General features: G+C 42.8%; 1 protein-coding gene across 1 annotated transcript in view; it reads left to right on the top strand.

Annotated features, from left to right (window-relative positions):
• The window catches only part of LOC126191346 (ATP-dependent RNA helicase DHX30-like), a 303,809-nt gene that overhangs the window by 13,133 nt on the left and 274,668 nt on the right, over nucleotides 1-16,008 (top strand). The window contains exon 2 of the mRNA XM_049932185.1: nucleotides 1,601-1,745. Within this exon, the coding sequence (XP_049788142.1) occupies nucleotides 1,601-1,745 (145 nt within the window). The remainder of the gene's footprint in view (nucleotides 1-1,600; nucleotides 1,746-16,008) is intronic.

Here is a 16,008-nt window from a genome sequence, read left to right as displayed (position 1 = left end):
TATGTGAAAGAGTAAGAATGAAGAACTGGATGTAGCTGTTAATAGATGGTTCATACAACAACACAGTAAAGGATTTCCTGTCAATGGTACTATTATAAAGGAAAAAGCAGCTGCATTTAACAAACAACTTAGCGGTAGTAACTTGTTTGCAGTGAGCAAAGGTTGGCTATAAAACTGGAAAAAACAACACTGTATTAGGAAGCTGACAGTCACCGGGGCAGGTCACGTAGCTAACGATAAGGATGCTGATGCGTTCGTAAGCAATATACAGAAGATAATAGAGGAAGAAGATTTAACTGCTGATGCCTTGTATAATGCTGATGACTTACAAGATGCTTCCTTCAAAAACAGTAGCTGCCAAGAATGAGAAGGAAGCTCTTGGTTACAAGCAACAGAAACAGCGCATAACATTAATGGCATGTCATAATGCAAATGGGTGTCATAAACTACCACTTATGGTTGCTGGAAAATACCAACATCCATGTTGTTTTCAACACACTGACATAAATACTCTACAGTGCAGTATTGCACTCGGGTAAAAAAGCGTGGATGGACAGACAAATATTCTATCAGTGGTTCCATTAAATGTTTGTATCAGCAGTGAGAAAACAGCCTAAGAAGAAAAAGCTTCCACTGAAAGCTATCCTTATAACTGACAATGCTCCCAGTCATCCTTCAGACATTTCTCTAACGTAAACATCATTATCAACATTCACTTCTCATCTCCTTGTGGAACAAAAATGAAAATGACTCTGTTGAGACTATGCTAAAGGCGTGGAAAGCGATTAACATACGTGATGTTGTTTCCCAAGCAGCCGAAGCAGGGGATAAAGTGGAGTGTGCCACCATACTGAAGAGCTAGAGGAAATTGTAGTCATCCACTGATGCCGAGTTGGATCCAGTAGTGAGTGACAGCAACAAGCCAGCCCATCCAGAATTATCAATTACTTTTTACACTAACATGTTCCACAACCTTCTAGGAGGAGAAGAAATTGATGATGAAGTTGTTACTAAGTGGCCGAATGAGGAAAACTGTAATACGGACCAAACTTTAACAGGTGAAGAAATAATCAAAAGGGTGCGAGAAAGGAATGATGAAAGTGATGAAGAATAGGGCACAGGAGGAGAGAGCGAGAAGATTTCTCTCACTGCTGGTGCTGAAGCTGCTGAGGTCTTCCTGGAGTACATTATGCAACAACCAGATACATGCAGTACCAATCTAATGCTTGTTAAACAGTTGTGTGATAAAGCATGTTTTCTTCTTCTTCCTCCTCCTCTTCTTGTTATTATTATAGAAAGAAAAAAATGATAAAACATACAAATATTTAGTATTTTATAGTATTATAATTACTTGCATATTCAGTTTTCACAAATGTGAATGCAAAATTTACTTAAGGCTGAAAATAATGTAAACAACGATTATAATAACATGGACGTAGGAATACGCACGCCATTGATGTCATTATGACGACAGACAACATTTGAATAATACATAATAATAAATTACAGTGGAATGCAGCTGTGTTGTAATTACAGTTATGTCCACAGTTTTATTTATTTGTGAATTTTACTGGTGGTTAATAAAAAATTCTATTTCCAGATCAAGTGCCCAAGAGTGTTCTAAATAACATTTCTGCCAAGATAAAGTCACGTTTGAATGTAGAAATGAATCCACAGTACAAGGATAATTTGGTGTCTAATGTTTGGGAGTCATCTTTAACTATTAACTGGCCAGACTTTTTACAGTAGGTAGTAGTTTTACTCATGTTATTATTCAAATAAAATAACTTTGTGATTGACAGACTGCAGTCGCAGGGATCAGTGTTCATGGTGTGCAGCCAGCCATGATGGACTAGGCTCTGTTTATACCCGTGTGCTCCTCAATAAAGATTTGTTATTGCTTGGCAGTTGTAGCATATTATTTGACTCACTGAAATGTCAATCACAGAGTTATTTTACTCTAAGTATTACTGGCAAAATATTTTGAAATTAATGTGCATTACAATAAACTAGTTTTAAGTTGTCATTACTGCTAAAAGTGTATTTGACAAAACTGTTCATGTGGAAATTTACATTCCTTTTTGACTAGCTTTTGGGGCTTCCAATGTTTGCTACAAAAAGTGAAATATGTTATCGTTAATTTTGAAAAATTGCCATCTTGCCTGTTGCCTTTCTCCAAATCAAAGTGGTTTTGAACAGTGCTGTCTGTACTAGGAGATAGCAAAGAATGGACCATGAAAATAAGTGAGCTTGTGTGAACAGTCACTACATTATCATCACCGCTGCCATTTCTAAACTCATTGCTGCACAGTGCTACAGACAAACACTGCAACCTGCCCTAAAATGTGGTACTTCGGTTCAATAGAATGAGTATTTTTGTCAGACGTTATGACAGAACTGATTTCAGTCAATTTGTAATGGTACAGACTGTTGCATTCTCATTGTCAGGACCAACTGTGCTGAAGTTTGTTGCATATGTACAAAACATTTGTTAGCTTGGAAAAAAATCAGATTTTCTGACAGTAATCCACACTGTATTTGCAAGATATTTTAATCATGTTACAATTGCGAAGATTTCAGTTTGATTTTGATACTGGATTGCAAGGCATACCCAGGAGCAGTATAGACTTGGATCACAATGCAGTATTGATGAAGAGTAGGCTGAAGTTTGAGATTAGTCAGGAAGCATAAATACATAAAGAAGTGGGATGCAGAAGTACTAAGAAATGATGAGATATGCTTGAAGTTCTCTAGATACAGCTATAAGGAATTACCCAGTAGGCGGTTCAGTTGAAGAAGAATGGACATCTCTAAAAAGGGCAGTCACAGAAGTTTGAAAGAAAACGTAGGTACAAAGAAGGTAACTGTGAAGGAACCATGGGTAACAGAAGAAATACTTCAGTTGATCGATGAAAGAAGGAAGTACAAAAATGTTCAGGGAAATTCAGGAATACAGAAATAAGTCTCTGAGGAATGAAATAAATAGGAAGTGCAGGGAAGCTAAGACGAAATGGCTGCAGGAAAAATGTGAAGAAATTGAAAAGGAAATGATTGTAGGAAGGACTGACTCAGCACATAGGAAAGTCAAAATAACCTTTGGTGAAATGAAAAGCAAGGGTGGTTACATTAAGAGTGCAATGGGAATTCCACTGTTAAGAGCAGAAGAGGTAGGTGGAAAGAGTGTATTGAAGGTCTCTCTGAGGGGGAAGATTTGTCTGATGTGGTAGAAGAAGAAACAAGAATTGATTTACAAGAGATAGGGCATCCAGCATCTGAATAAGAATTTAAGAGAGCTTTGGAGGACTTAAGATCACATAAGGTAGAAGGGATAGATAACATTCCATCAGAATTTCTAAAATCATTGGAAGAAGTGGCAACAAATAGACTGTTCACATTGGTGTGTAGAATGTATAAGTCTGGTGATATTCCATCTGACTTTCTGAAAAATACACTCCTGGAAATGGAAAAAAGAACACATTGACACCGGTGTGTCAGACCCACCATACTTGCTCCGGACACTGCGAGAGGGCTGTACAAGCAATGATCACACGCACGGCACAGCGGACACACCAGGAACCGCGGTGTTGGCCGTCGAATGGCGCTAGCTGCGCAGCATTTGTGCACCGCCGCCGTCAGTGTCAGCCAGTTTGCCGTGGCATACGGAGCTACATCGCAGTCTTTAACACTGGTAGCATGCCGCGACAGCGTGCACGTGAACCGTATGTGCAGTTGACGGACTTTGAGCGAGGGCGTATAGTGGGCATGCGGGAGGCCGGGTGGACGTACCGCCGAATTGCTCAACACGTGGGGCGTGAGGTCTCCACAGTACATCGATGTTGTCGCCAGTGGTTGGCGGAAGGTGCATGTGCCCGTCGACCTGGGACCGGACCGCAGCGACGCACGGATGCACGCCAAGACCGTAGGATCCTACGCAGTGCCGTAGGGGACCGCACCGCCACTTCCCAGCAAATTAGGGACACTGTTGCTCCTGGGGTATCGGCGAGGACCATTCGCAACCGTCTCCATGAAGCTGGGCTACAGTCCCGCACACCGTTAGGCCGTCTTCCGCTCACGCCCCAACATCGTGCAGCCCGCCTCCAGTGGTGTCGCGACAGGCGTGAATGGAGGGACGAATGGAGACGTGTCTTCAGCGATGAGTCGCTTCTGCCTTGGTGCCAATGATGGTCGTATGCGTGTTTGGCGCCGTGCAGGTGAGCGCCACAATCAGGACTGCATACGACCGAGGCACACAGGGCCAACACCCGGCATCATGGTGTGGGGAGCGATCTCCTACACTGGCCGTACACCACTGGTGATCGTCGAGGGACACTGAATAGTGCACGGTACATCCAAACCGTCATCGAACCCATCGTTCTACCATTCCTAGACCGGCAAGGGAACTTGCTGTTCCAACAGGACAATGCACGTCCACATGTATCCCGTGGCACCCAACGTGCTCTAGAAGGTGTAAGTCAACTACCCTGGCCAGCAAGATCTCCGGATCTGTCCCCCGTTGAGCATGTTTGGGACTGGATGAAGCGTCGTCTCACGCGGTCTGCACGTCCAGCGCGAACGCTGGTCCAACTGAGGCGCCAGGTGGAAATGGCATGGCAAGCTGTTCCACAGGACTACATCCAGCATCTCTACGATCGTCTCCATGGGAGAATAGCAGCCTGCATTGCTGCGAAAGGTGGATATACACTGTACTAGTGCCGATATTGTGCATGCTCTGTTGCCTGTGTCTATGTGCCTGTGGTTCTGTCAGTGTGATCATGTGATGTATCTGACCCCAGGAATGTGTCAATAAAGTTTCCCCTTCCTGGGACAATGAATTCACGGTGTTCTTATTTCAATTTCCAGGAGTGTATAATCCACTTAATTCTAATAGTGAAGATTGCAAGAGCTGACAGCTCGTGCATCAAAGTTGCTGACAAGAGTAATACACAGAAGAATTGAAAAGAAAATTTTGGATGTGTTAGGTGACAATCAGTTTGGCCCTAGGAAAGGTAAAGGAACCGGAGAGGCAATACTGACATTGTGTTTGATAGTGGAAGCAAGAACTAAAGAAAAATCAAGACACCTTCATAGGGTCTGTTGACCTGGAAATGCATTTGACAGTGTAAAATGGTGGAAGATGTTCATAATTCTGAGGAAAAATATGGGTAAGCTGTAGGGAGAGATTGGTACTGTACAGTGTGTGAAGAGCCAAGAGGGAATAAGAGTGGACAATCAAGAACTAAGTGCCTGGATTAAAAAGGATGTAAGACAGGGATGTAGTCTTTCTCCCCTTCTGTTCAATCTCTACATGGAAGAAGTAATGTCGGAAATAAAAGAAAGGTTCAGGAGTGGGATTAAAATTCAAGGGGAAAAGATATCAATGATATGCTTCACTGATGACATTTTTATCCTAAGTGGAAGTGAAGAAGAATTACAGGATCTGCTGAACAGAATGAACAGTCTAATGAGTACAGAATATGGCTTGAGAGTAAATCAAAATTGGACAAAAGTAATGAGAAGGAGCAGAAAAGAGAACAGCAAGAAACTTAACATCGGCAAAGATAGTCATTGAAGCAGGTGAAGTTAAGGAATTCTGCTACCTATGCAGCAAAATAACCAATGCCAGATGGAGCAAAATAGCACTGGCAAAAAAGGCATTTCTGGCCACGAGAAATCTACTAGTACCAAATGTAGGCCTTAATTTGAGGAAGAAATTTCTGAAAATGTATGTTTATAGCACAACATTGTAAGATAGTGAAATATGGACTGTGGGAAAACTGGAACAGAAGAGAATCGAAGCATTTGAGATGTGGTTCTACAGACGAATGTTGAAAATTAGGTGGACTAATAATGTAAGGAATGGGGAAGTTCTGCCCAGAATCGGAGAGGAGAGGAATATGTGGAAAACGCTAACAATGAGAAGGGACAGGATGATAGGACATCTGTTAAGACATCAGGGAATTACTTCCATGGTACTAGAGGTAGCAATAGAGGGCAAAAAATGTAGAGTAAGATGGAGATTGGGATACGTCCAGCAAATAACTGAGAATGTAAGTAGCAAGCATTACTCTGAGATGAAGAGGTTGGCACTGGAGACGAATTCATGGTGGGCTGCATCAAACCAGTCAGAAGACTGACTGAAAAAAAGAAAAAAAAACACTCGCAATTTTCATCGTGTTCTACCTGAGGATGAAGCCAATAGGGAATAGGTCCAGTAGTCATGCCTGTGTCATTTGTCTGCTCCGTGCCAGGTGCTCCATCCAAGATAAGCACTGGGCAGTAGCAGCAGCCATAGTGTTTTCAGGTCCTAGCTGTTAATACTGCTGTGTGCATGCTTTCTGACATTCCGTTCCACCTCCCAAGTTGGAGTGGTCATTCATCATTTAAGCTTTTCTGTGGACTACATTGTTCTATTACTGTAGCCAGCTGCATTAAGTGCTCTGTCTTAGGTCGGTGTCCACTAGGGGTGGCTGTCAGACTATTTTCTGGCCACTGGTGTTCAAATTATCAATCATTATCAAAATGACTGTTCTCAGGTACTTGATTTGCTGTCTGAAGTACCACCATCTGTGCATCCTGTGTTGATTGTTCTGGGTTATTTGCTCTGTTACCATTTCCAGAACTGTTTTCCTGAGTTAGGATGATGTCAGTGGTCCTGGTGGTATGACCGGTATGACATACCACATTGGCATGTGGTGAGTGCTTGGTTTCTGTAGACCTAGATTATCCTTTACATTCCCTAACAGAGCCTTAATTTTTGTGGACAGAAAATGCTCTTGGCGTTATATTTCAGAAAAATTCTACTGGTTTTTGGCAGTTATTGGTCTGGCACCTGGCAAAAAACAACCTTCTGTGCTTCTTCTTGTACTTCTGCTGACTCCTACAGTGGAGAAACTGGGCACAGTGTCTTCTGAATATTCCTGGAAGAATATCTGTGTCTATGGAGCATGGACAGCAGGTGTTCGATCTGCATTGTCAAGTTGTCTGAAAGTGAAAGAGTTCTCATGCCTGCTGAACCAGAGTCCTGAGTACACTGTTCTGCACTGGATGGTGACAGTTACTGCCTTGTAAGTACAGTTCATTGTGAGTTGGTTTTCAGTAAATTCTGTGACCAAAAGTACCATCTGTCACTCTCTGGACACAAACATCTAAGAATGGAAGTTGTCCATCTTTCTCCATTTCCACTGTGAATTTCATGTTAGGGTGGAGTGAGTTCATGTCCCAGGAAAACGAGGAGCTTTTCCCTGCTGTGGAGCCAAATAACAAAAGTGGCATTCATGTATCTGTTGAAGCATTTCAGTTGATTCGGGGCCAATACAATGCTTCATCTTCAAATCTCTCCATAAAGACGTTTGTCACCACTTATGAGAGTAGGCTGACCATTGCCACCCTTTCTGTTTTCTCATAGAATTCACCCCATATAGGAAGTGTGTTGAAGTTAAAATATGCGTGAACAAGTCGAGGAGTGCCCCATTCAACTTTTCTCAAATTAACTCTAGGAATTCATTCAGTGGCACTTTGGTGAACAAGGAAACTGTTGTTGATGCTAACCACAACATCAGGATCAGTGATGTGTGGTTGCTTCAGATGCTGTAGGAAATCTTCAGAGTTGCAAATGTAATGTGCACATTTGCCCACATGTCTTGAGAGCATCTTCTTAAAGTGCTGAGCGGTGGGGTAGGTGACTGTGCCAATGTTCTGCACTTTTGGACTTATAGGAACCCCTTCTTTGTTAACCTCAGACCATCCATAAAGACCCATTGACACACAACTATCTGTCTGCGTCAATATCGGCACAAATGTCTCCTCGTGCAGTAGATCACTGCAAATGTGGTCTGTTCACACAACACGACTTCCAGTCTACTGCTTGCACAGTATCTGTCAGTAACTTCAAAGTATTTAATTTATTCAGAAATTGAGGAAATTGTTATGGTCTGTGTTCACACAACTTGTTTTGTGAAAAACAAAAAGCTAACAAAATGCCAGAACAGAAAGACAGATAAAAATGGTTTACACAGAGGCTACTTAGCAAAGGCAGCCCTCAAACATAAATTTACTTCACAAGTTGAGGATGAACTTGATATCTGATGTAATTATTTGAAGAAGCCTTAAAAAAGACACACTTGAATGAGGGGATCAACTTCTCCTCTTGAGCAGCTTACGGTGACATTCAGGTTCATGAAAATAGGGGCTACTAGGATTGCCAGTGCAATTTCGAAATAAACATTGAGTGAAATAATAAACGTGAGCTGTTTATGCCATCCTGAAGGATAATTTCCTGAAGGCAAGTAAATTACTTACAGTAGGCCTACCTAAATTCTGACAAGTTACAGATCATATTTTTGTAATTTTAGACATGTTTGAGACACATTGTATTTTTAGAAGTTATATATGTCGCCAATGAGCTATAGTTCTGTTTGTTTCCAAGTTGAGATTTTTAAGCCTCTGCCAGAAGTCTAACAGCAACTTTTGCACCAGAATATGAAATACCTTTTGAACTCTAGAAAGGGATTCACCGTGCAACTAGAAAGTTTCACTTGTGTGTGGTATTGTGGTAGTGAATTCTGCAGTTCACCTCTAAATCACTGTTGTTAGGAACCACATAATATATTTGGAAGTAAAAGAAGTGTAATAATAATAACTGTCTCTAAGGCACCTTTCCAAGATCTTCCATCACCAGCTTAATACAATATTCTGACCGCACTGTTCTTTAGCACAAATAGGGCCAATTTTTTTCTTCTTTTTTTCCTAAGCTGTCACAACTTAAATTAGATTATAACATTGGACAGTACTGAGTGAAAGTACGCTAGCAATCTCCCGGCACCATATCGAATAGCGAAGCTCTTTGCAATAAACAGTCCACAATGAATTGTTTTTAAGTATGTACTGTTTACCCATTTCCCAAAGGGTCAATGGCTCATAATTTCTCTGTTAAAGAATTATAAGCAGTTGCCTTTTTATCCTTACTGCTGACATCCTGTTTTTAATTTTCCACCAACATGTATGACTCCTACATGTTTTCATAAATTTGGCAGTGAACTATCTAGAACAGTGACCTGTATCTGTCATTTCAATATTCACTCTGCACACACAGACTGAACAAGCAGCTGACCCATCTGTTTTAGCACCAGATCTGCAGCGATCTCTTGTCCGCAGATTTGAGCGGTTTCACTCAAACGTCTAGGTTTGCACAAATCTCCTGTTCACACACACACACACACACACACACACACACACACACACACACACACACACACACACACACACACAGTGATCTGTCTGCACAGATGTGATGTGCAAAGACAGATTGTTGCATGTGGATAGGCCTTAAAGCCTGGGTGGTACTGGAACTTTTGGCCTCAGCTGCTTTGTAACATTTTCCAGTACACCGGTTTCCTTTACAAAGCTGCTAGTCTGCCTGTCCACCTTGTTGGTGGGGTCCCTTTATATTGGTCTGTATGCTGGGCCATCTAGACATTGTTTAACTTTGCTGTCATCGTCTGCTTTCTGTAGGATGATGGTAGAATTCCTCTTATCTGCTGGTAATGCCACAATTATGTTATTTTTCTTGGAGGTGTCTGAGAGCCAGCCTCTCGTCACTTATTATGATAAATTTAGGCAGAACTTTTTTAACATCGTGCAGCCCCATCAGCAACTGTGATATTTAAACATATAACGCGTCAGCCTCAGTTGCAAATAGAAACCAGTCTTTACCTAGGTTTCATCCAAAATAACTTGGCCTTCTTCAGAAGCTATTGACACTAAACTATTGCATGCCGAAGTTTGGCCGTGTCAAGTATAAAACTATATCACCTTAGTACCCAGTCATAAATCTACATTACTTAGCTGAAGAGAAAAAGCAGGCTCCACTGCACTGATGAGGTCGGTAGGCCGTGAGAGCTGCGCAGGAACTAATCGCAGCGAGCAGCTATGTACTGAGCACCACTGATGGGCATGCGTACGTGGAAATATAGATGCTTAACAGTAGCTACCTTTATGTTAGGAATTAGATTAATATAAGCATTAAAACTGTTAATGGCATAATATGTAACCAAACTTACTTCTGAGGAGAACGAGAACCCTGTAAATGGATTTGGAGCCCGTAAGAAAGACTAGCTATTACTCGGCAAAATTATTCCTCAAATCTGAATACATTAGTATTTGACCAAAGAAAGTGGAGTTGGGCATCGGTGACTGCAAAGAAAATGTAACATCTGGGGTGAAGCAAAGTCTTCAGTAGAATACTAAATGTATTCAAATTTGAGGAATAATTTTGCCTAGTAATAGCTAGTCTTTCTTACAGGCTCCAAATTCTTTTATAGGGTTCTTGTTCTCCTCAGAAGTAAGTTCGGTTACATATTACACCATTAATAGTTTTAATGCTTATATTAATCCAATTCCTAATGTAAAGGTAGCTACTGTTAAGCATCTGTATTTCCACGTGCGCAGGTGCATCATCAGCGGTGCTCGGTACATAGCTGCTCGCTGCGATTAGTTCCGGCGCAGCTCTCGCAGCCTATCGACCTCGTCCGTGCAGTGGAGCCTGCTGTTTCTCTTCAGCTAAGTAATATAGATTATGACTGGGTACTACGGTGCTATAGTTTTATACTTGACATGGCCAGACTTTGGCATGCAATAGTTTAGTGTCGATAGCTTCTGAAGAAGGCCAAATTATTTTTTCTGAAAGGTAGTTAAAGATTGGTTTCTATTTGCAACTGAGGCTGACGTGTTCGATGCACCCTGCTCAACCATCGGGTATTGGACTGCACAGAAGTTGACTGCCCGCTGGAGCAAATGGACATTGATGGACGACAGGGGACAGTGTCACTGCAGTGGTGCACCCACCTAGTGAGTGCACCACTGGTCTGTCACGTGAATAAACAGGCCAATAGTGCCCCTTGCAGCTGGCATAAATACCGACAAACCTTGACTACTCAGTCAGTCATGTACTTCATCTAACGGTATTTGTTACCATCTCCACCGTACTACTGACTACTGATCGATGACTTCACTTTTGGTTTTCCTCTTTGGTCTCAACTTGGATCATGCCTTGTACTTGACCTGTTGACAGAGTCTTGTTGAAAGTTTGTTAGACTTCGTTGCTGCATAGGTTGCTATTGACTTGCTCTTGTTGTCTGTCAGCCTGTTGCCCGACTCCGGCATGGGTTTGAGTACCATATGCAGGCAGTTTTCCCACCTTGTCATCATCGTTTATCTTCAATTTTTCTGACATATGCACCAGTATCCAGCTACCCGCAGATACAGCAATTGGTGACAAGGAAAAAGGAAATTACTTCATAGCACGGAAGCAAAATTGGTTAGCCTGCTTGAGCAGCTGCTACAGCTGATGTACCAGCAGCAGATACAGAGTGACTTGTTACAAAAGTCACTTACTTCATCTCTTGGCAGACAAACTTAATGTGCAGGAGGCCACTGTGCCCCAGGGCTTTGCTCCCCCCCCCCCCGCACTTGACACTACATTCCATGCACCATTGTTTCTTCCTTTCAATGATGCTACGGACTGGGATACATATTTTTATTGACTGAAGCAGGGTTTCACAGCATTTCAAGTCATGGACGATTCATTGCTTTTCTCCTCTGAAAATTGGCTCCTTTGTCTGACCCTGTCACCCCCTCCTTTCAGGAGATATGTTTTCTGCTGATTAATTATTTTTCACAGTGGTGCCATGTGGTTGCCTCCAGGGTAGAATTTCATCAATATCATAAACAACAGTGGCAGTGATACTGCTCATGGGTCACTGACTTGCAAAGACTCGGCTAAAAATGTGATTTTTACTTGTGCCAATCAAGGCTGTAAGGTTTCCTACACTGACTCCTTGATTCATAATGGTTTGGTTCAACTGGTGCCTGACCTGGAGGTTCACACAGCAGTGTTGAAAATGGATAACCTGTTTTAGGATATCTTGCACATCGCTCATTTGCAGAAGTAGCTAGCAAACGGACCATGTCAAGGTCACAAGTGACATCAGTTCATACGGCATCACATGTGCCACCTCAATGTCGTAAACAAAGAAACAAAGGACCACCATCAGGTTGCAGCAACATTGTGATTTGTGTATCCAATGTCTCTCTTATTTCTGAGCCTCCAGTTGCCCCTCAGCGATGGTTACAGGGGCCACTCCCTTCATGCCCGCAGTGTTTTTCTGCTCACTTCTGAGCACTGTCCAGGTCGCTGGGGGTCCTGCACACGCTGTGGCAAGGAGCGGCACCTCCACTCGGTATGTCATAGTTGCATGACCAGCCCCACATGGCACTGTGACCAAATCAGGATACAATACACACACTGCTGACAGTAGTCCTCCAAGGTGATCCCTTCATGCAGAAATGGTTTCTCATGCTTCACATGTCTCACAAAGACATTAGTTTTCAGGACTGGGCCATTGTTGAAGGGCAACTCGAGGCTCAGAAGTCGAAGACATCGGATAGACAAATAGCAACGTTGCTGCAACCTGGTGGTGGTCCTATGTTTGACATTGGGTGGCACATGCGATGCCATATGAACTGATGTCACTCATTGATCAATCAATTAACTATCTTATGTCTGACTGGGTTCACCTGATTTGTCTGCGCCCTCACTCAATTTGGTGGCCTATAGAGATGGTGCAATTTCTCTTCATGGGCAATTCTTGATTGCGGCAACTTACAAATACGTTACTCGATGTTTAACATTCTTTGTTGTCAACTGTCTGTTGGCTACCATCTTTTTTGCCATCCAATGACTTCAAGGAGTTGAGATTTTCTATCTTTGAGTCTTTCCACTGCGGTCCCTTTTCAGGAACTGGACAACTCTGCATGGCATTTTCGCCTTTCTTTCAACCGGATTTGGGGTGTACTTCAGATTTTTCAGGCAGACATCACCCTTCCGCCAATGCCATTTCTTGTTTTTACCACATCAGACCAATTCTGGTGGCCTTATGGGCTGCTGTGAAGCAGGAACTTTCTCATCTGCAGGCAGCTAGTGTTGTTGAAACTGTCAAATCTAGTGATGGGGCCATGCCCCTAGTCATCATTCCAAAGCTGAATGGGTTTCTACGCTTGTCTGGGGATTGGGTTTCTACGCCTGTCTGGGGATTTCAAGACAACCATCAATGCTCAGTGACAGATGGAAACCTATCCTATTCCCCGGCAAGCTGATCTCTCACCAAATTGGCTGGAATGGGTGGTGCCAAACTATTTACAGAGGTAGACCATTTGGTGTGATATAAGTACAAGTGATTCCCCTTTGGCATTTCCTCAGCCCCTGCAATATTCCAGAGATTTCTGGACTAGTTGATATGGCATATTGTGGCTTGGGTCAATTACTTGGATGATGATATTGTCACAAGATCCTCTTGCCAGAAGCATCTGGAAAACATCTGTACCCTGTACACGACCCTGTGGGATGCGGGCCTGCATTGTTGTTGAGAATGGTGCAGATTTTTTCAGCCAGGAGTGGAGTACTTGGAGTATTGTCTCTCTAAAGAGGGAATCCAACTTACTAATCGGAACATTGCCACCATCACTTCTTTACCTCGCCTAATGAACTTACCTGAATTAAAAGCATTTTTGGGCAAGCTCATCTAATATGCTGAATTGTGGCCCACATGCCATAACCTGTTAATCAGTTGCTTAAAAAGGGGGTGCCTTTATACCTGGAACCATGCCTGTGACCAGGCTTTTGTCAAATTGAAAACCATGCTGACATCTGCAACCTGCCTCGTGCCCTTTCCTCCCGATTGCCATTGATTGTGGCAGCTGATGCATCCATCTGCAGAATTGGAGTGTCTTGACACACAGGAATGGGGATGGTTCCGAATGGCCTATAATACAGTGGCGGTCAAAATAATAGAGTCACCTGGCAAAGGTTTGGAATAAAGTGCACATTTATTACTAGACATGTTTGAACTATGATGGAAACCATTACAACCGAGTCACATTGTACTATAGTCAGTTATATCGATAACACAACACAAAATAATCAGTAATAATCAATAATATTCAAAAGAATACCAGACCACAGGGTCAAAAAAATAGAGCCAATTGAAACAAATATATTGTACTTGATCTCAGTCTTATGAAACGTACAGGAACAGTCTTTTTTGCATAGGACTGCATTAGTACTTCGTGGGGTAACCCTTATTTTTGAGGATTGCCCTGCACCTCTTACCCATAGAGTCTACTAAACGCCTGCATTCGTCACTACTGATCACATACCAGGCTCTCTGGATTTCTTCCCACAGTTTTTCTGAAGATGTAGCTTTTGAGCGGTCAATTCTCTTGTCTAAGATCTCCCATAAGTTCTCAATGGGTGATGCGTCAGGGGACTGAGGTGGCCACTCTAATACTTCGATATTGTGCTCTTGAACAAACTGCCTTATGATCCTTGCAGTATGCTTTGGATCGTTATCGTGCTGAAATTTCCATTTCAGCGGCATTTCCTCTTCAGCATAAGGCAGCATCACATTTGCCAAGATGTCTTTGTACATTTCTGCGTTCATTATGCCATTGATACGGTGTATTGGACCACTGCCGTACCACGAAAAACATCCCCACACCATAACACTTCCGCCACCGTATTTCACAGTTTTTAAAGTGTACTTGGGATTAAATTCCTGGTTTGGTGGGCGGCGCACATAGACTTTTCCGTCTGAGGCAAACCTATTAAACTTGGATTCATCGGACCAAAGGATGTTCCTCCACCAAGTATTAGGTTTTTGTTCATTTCTCCGGGCAAAGGCTAACCTTTTCCGAACATTAGCTTGTGAAACATGTGGCTTCTTTCTTGCAATGCGCCCATTCAATTTTGCAGATCTCAGTCGTCTTTGAATCGTTGAGGTTGATGGTTGAACATCATGTTCGTCGCTAAACAAAATGGCTTTCAGTCGTGGTGTTGACAAAAATGGGTCTTTCTTCACTTCCCTAGTGATGAGTCTGTCTACGCGAGGAGTAGTTACACGAGGTCGCCCCCTGTTCTCCACCTGCGGCTTTGTTTGTTTTGACCGTCTCATGGCGTTCTGGACTCGTTTTCGCGAAACGTGCAAGACATTGGCTATTTTATTCATGGACATCCCACTTTTGAACATCCGGAACATTACTATACGCTCATCTTCACTGGTATGCTTTGCTCTGCCCATCTAGACGAATGTAAACAAAACCACACGTCAATTTACATACAAAACAACTGCATAAAAATCAATTTAAAGGCACATGTGTAAAGCGGCTCTATTATTTTGACCCATAAGATTCTTACCTTTATGCCTCTTGTCACACGTCTAGCTCAAACGCTTCCTTTCGGACGACTAAAGATAGCAGCAACGGCTTCCCTGATGTTGTCTACAAGGGACTGACAACACGGCACTCGTGGCGATTTCGCGTACTAATAGATATCCTAGTTCTTAATCTCGTCAATAGAGGTGGCTCTATTATTTCGACCGCCACTGTATATGCATTCAAGACCCTGACCCAAGCACAGCGCTACTATTACCAGATCAAAAAGGAGGCCTTGCTAGTAGTGTTCAGTCAAGTCTTGAACCTGATTTTGACCAACAGGAGGTCCTCTGCTAGTACATCGATGCTGAACAACAATATTTTTGAACAGTTTTCCCCTCATGGTCACATGTGTAGCTGTTGTGACATGCCAGGATCCCACCCTACGATAGGTCCTTAGCTATGTAATCCATGGCTGTCCTCATTATGTTGCGCATCGGTTGACGACAGAACTCCGACCTTGGAAACAGCTTTTTTGCCAACTCTTAGTTGTGGATGATGTCATCTATTGGGTACTGAGACGGATGCACATCAAATGATTATTCCAGGAGTATTTCTTCGTAAGGTATTGAGTTTGCTCCACCGGGGTCATTGTGGGATGTTACCCATGAAGACGCTAGCTCACCGCCATGTGTACTGGCCCAGGACCAACAGTGACAGAGATGGTCTGTAGTTGTGAAGCTTGCACCTGGCACTAGGCACCATTCCCTCAGTCCTTTGCCGCCTAGCGTATTCCCCACCTCC

The sequence above is a fragment of the Schistocerca cancellata genome, chromosome 6, assembly GCF_023864275.1.
Source record: "Schistocerca cancellata isolate TAMUIC-IGC-003103 chromosome 6, iqSchCanc2.1, whole genome shotgun sequence".
NCBI classification, from domain to species: Eukaryota; Metazoa; Arthropoda; class Insecta; order Orthoptera; family Acrididae; genus Schistocerca; species Schistocerca cancellata.
Note: the sequence above shows the minus strand (reverse complement) of the source record. Positions and strands in the feature narration are given on the sequence as shown.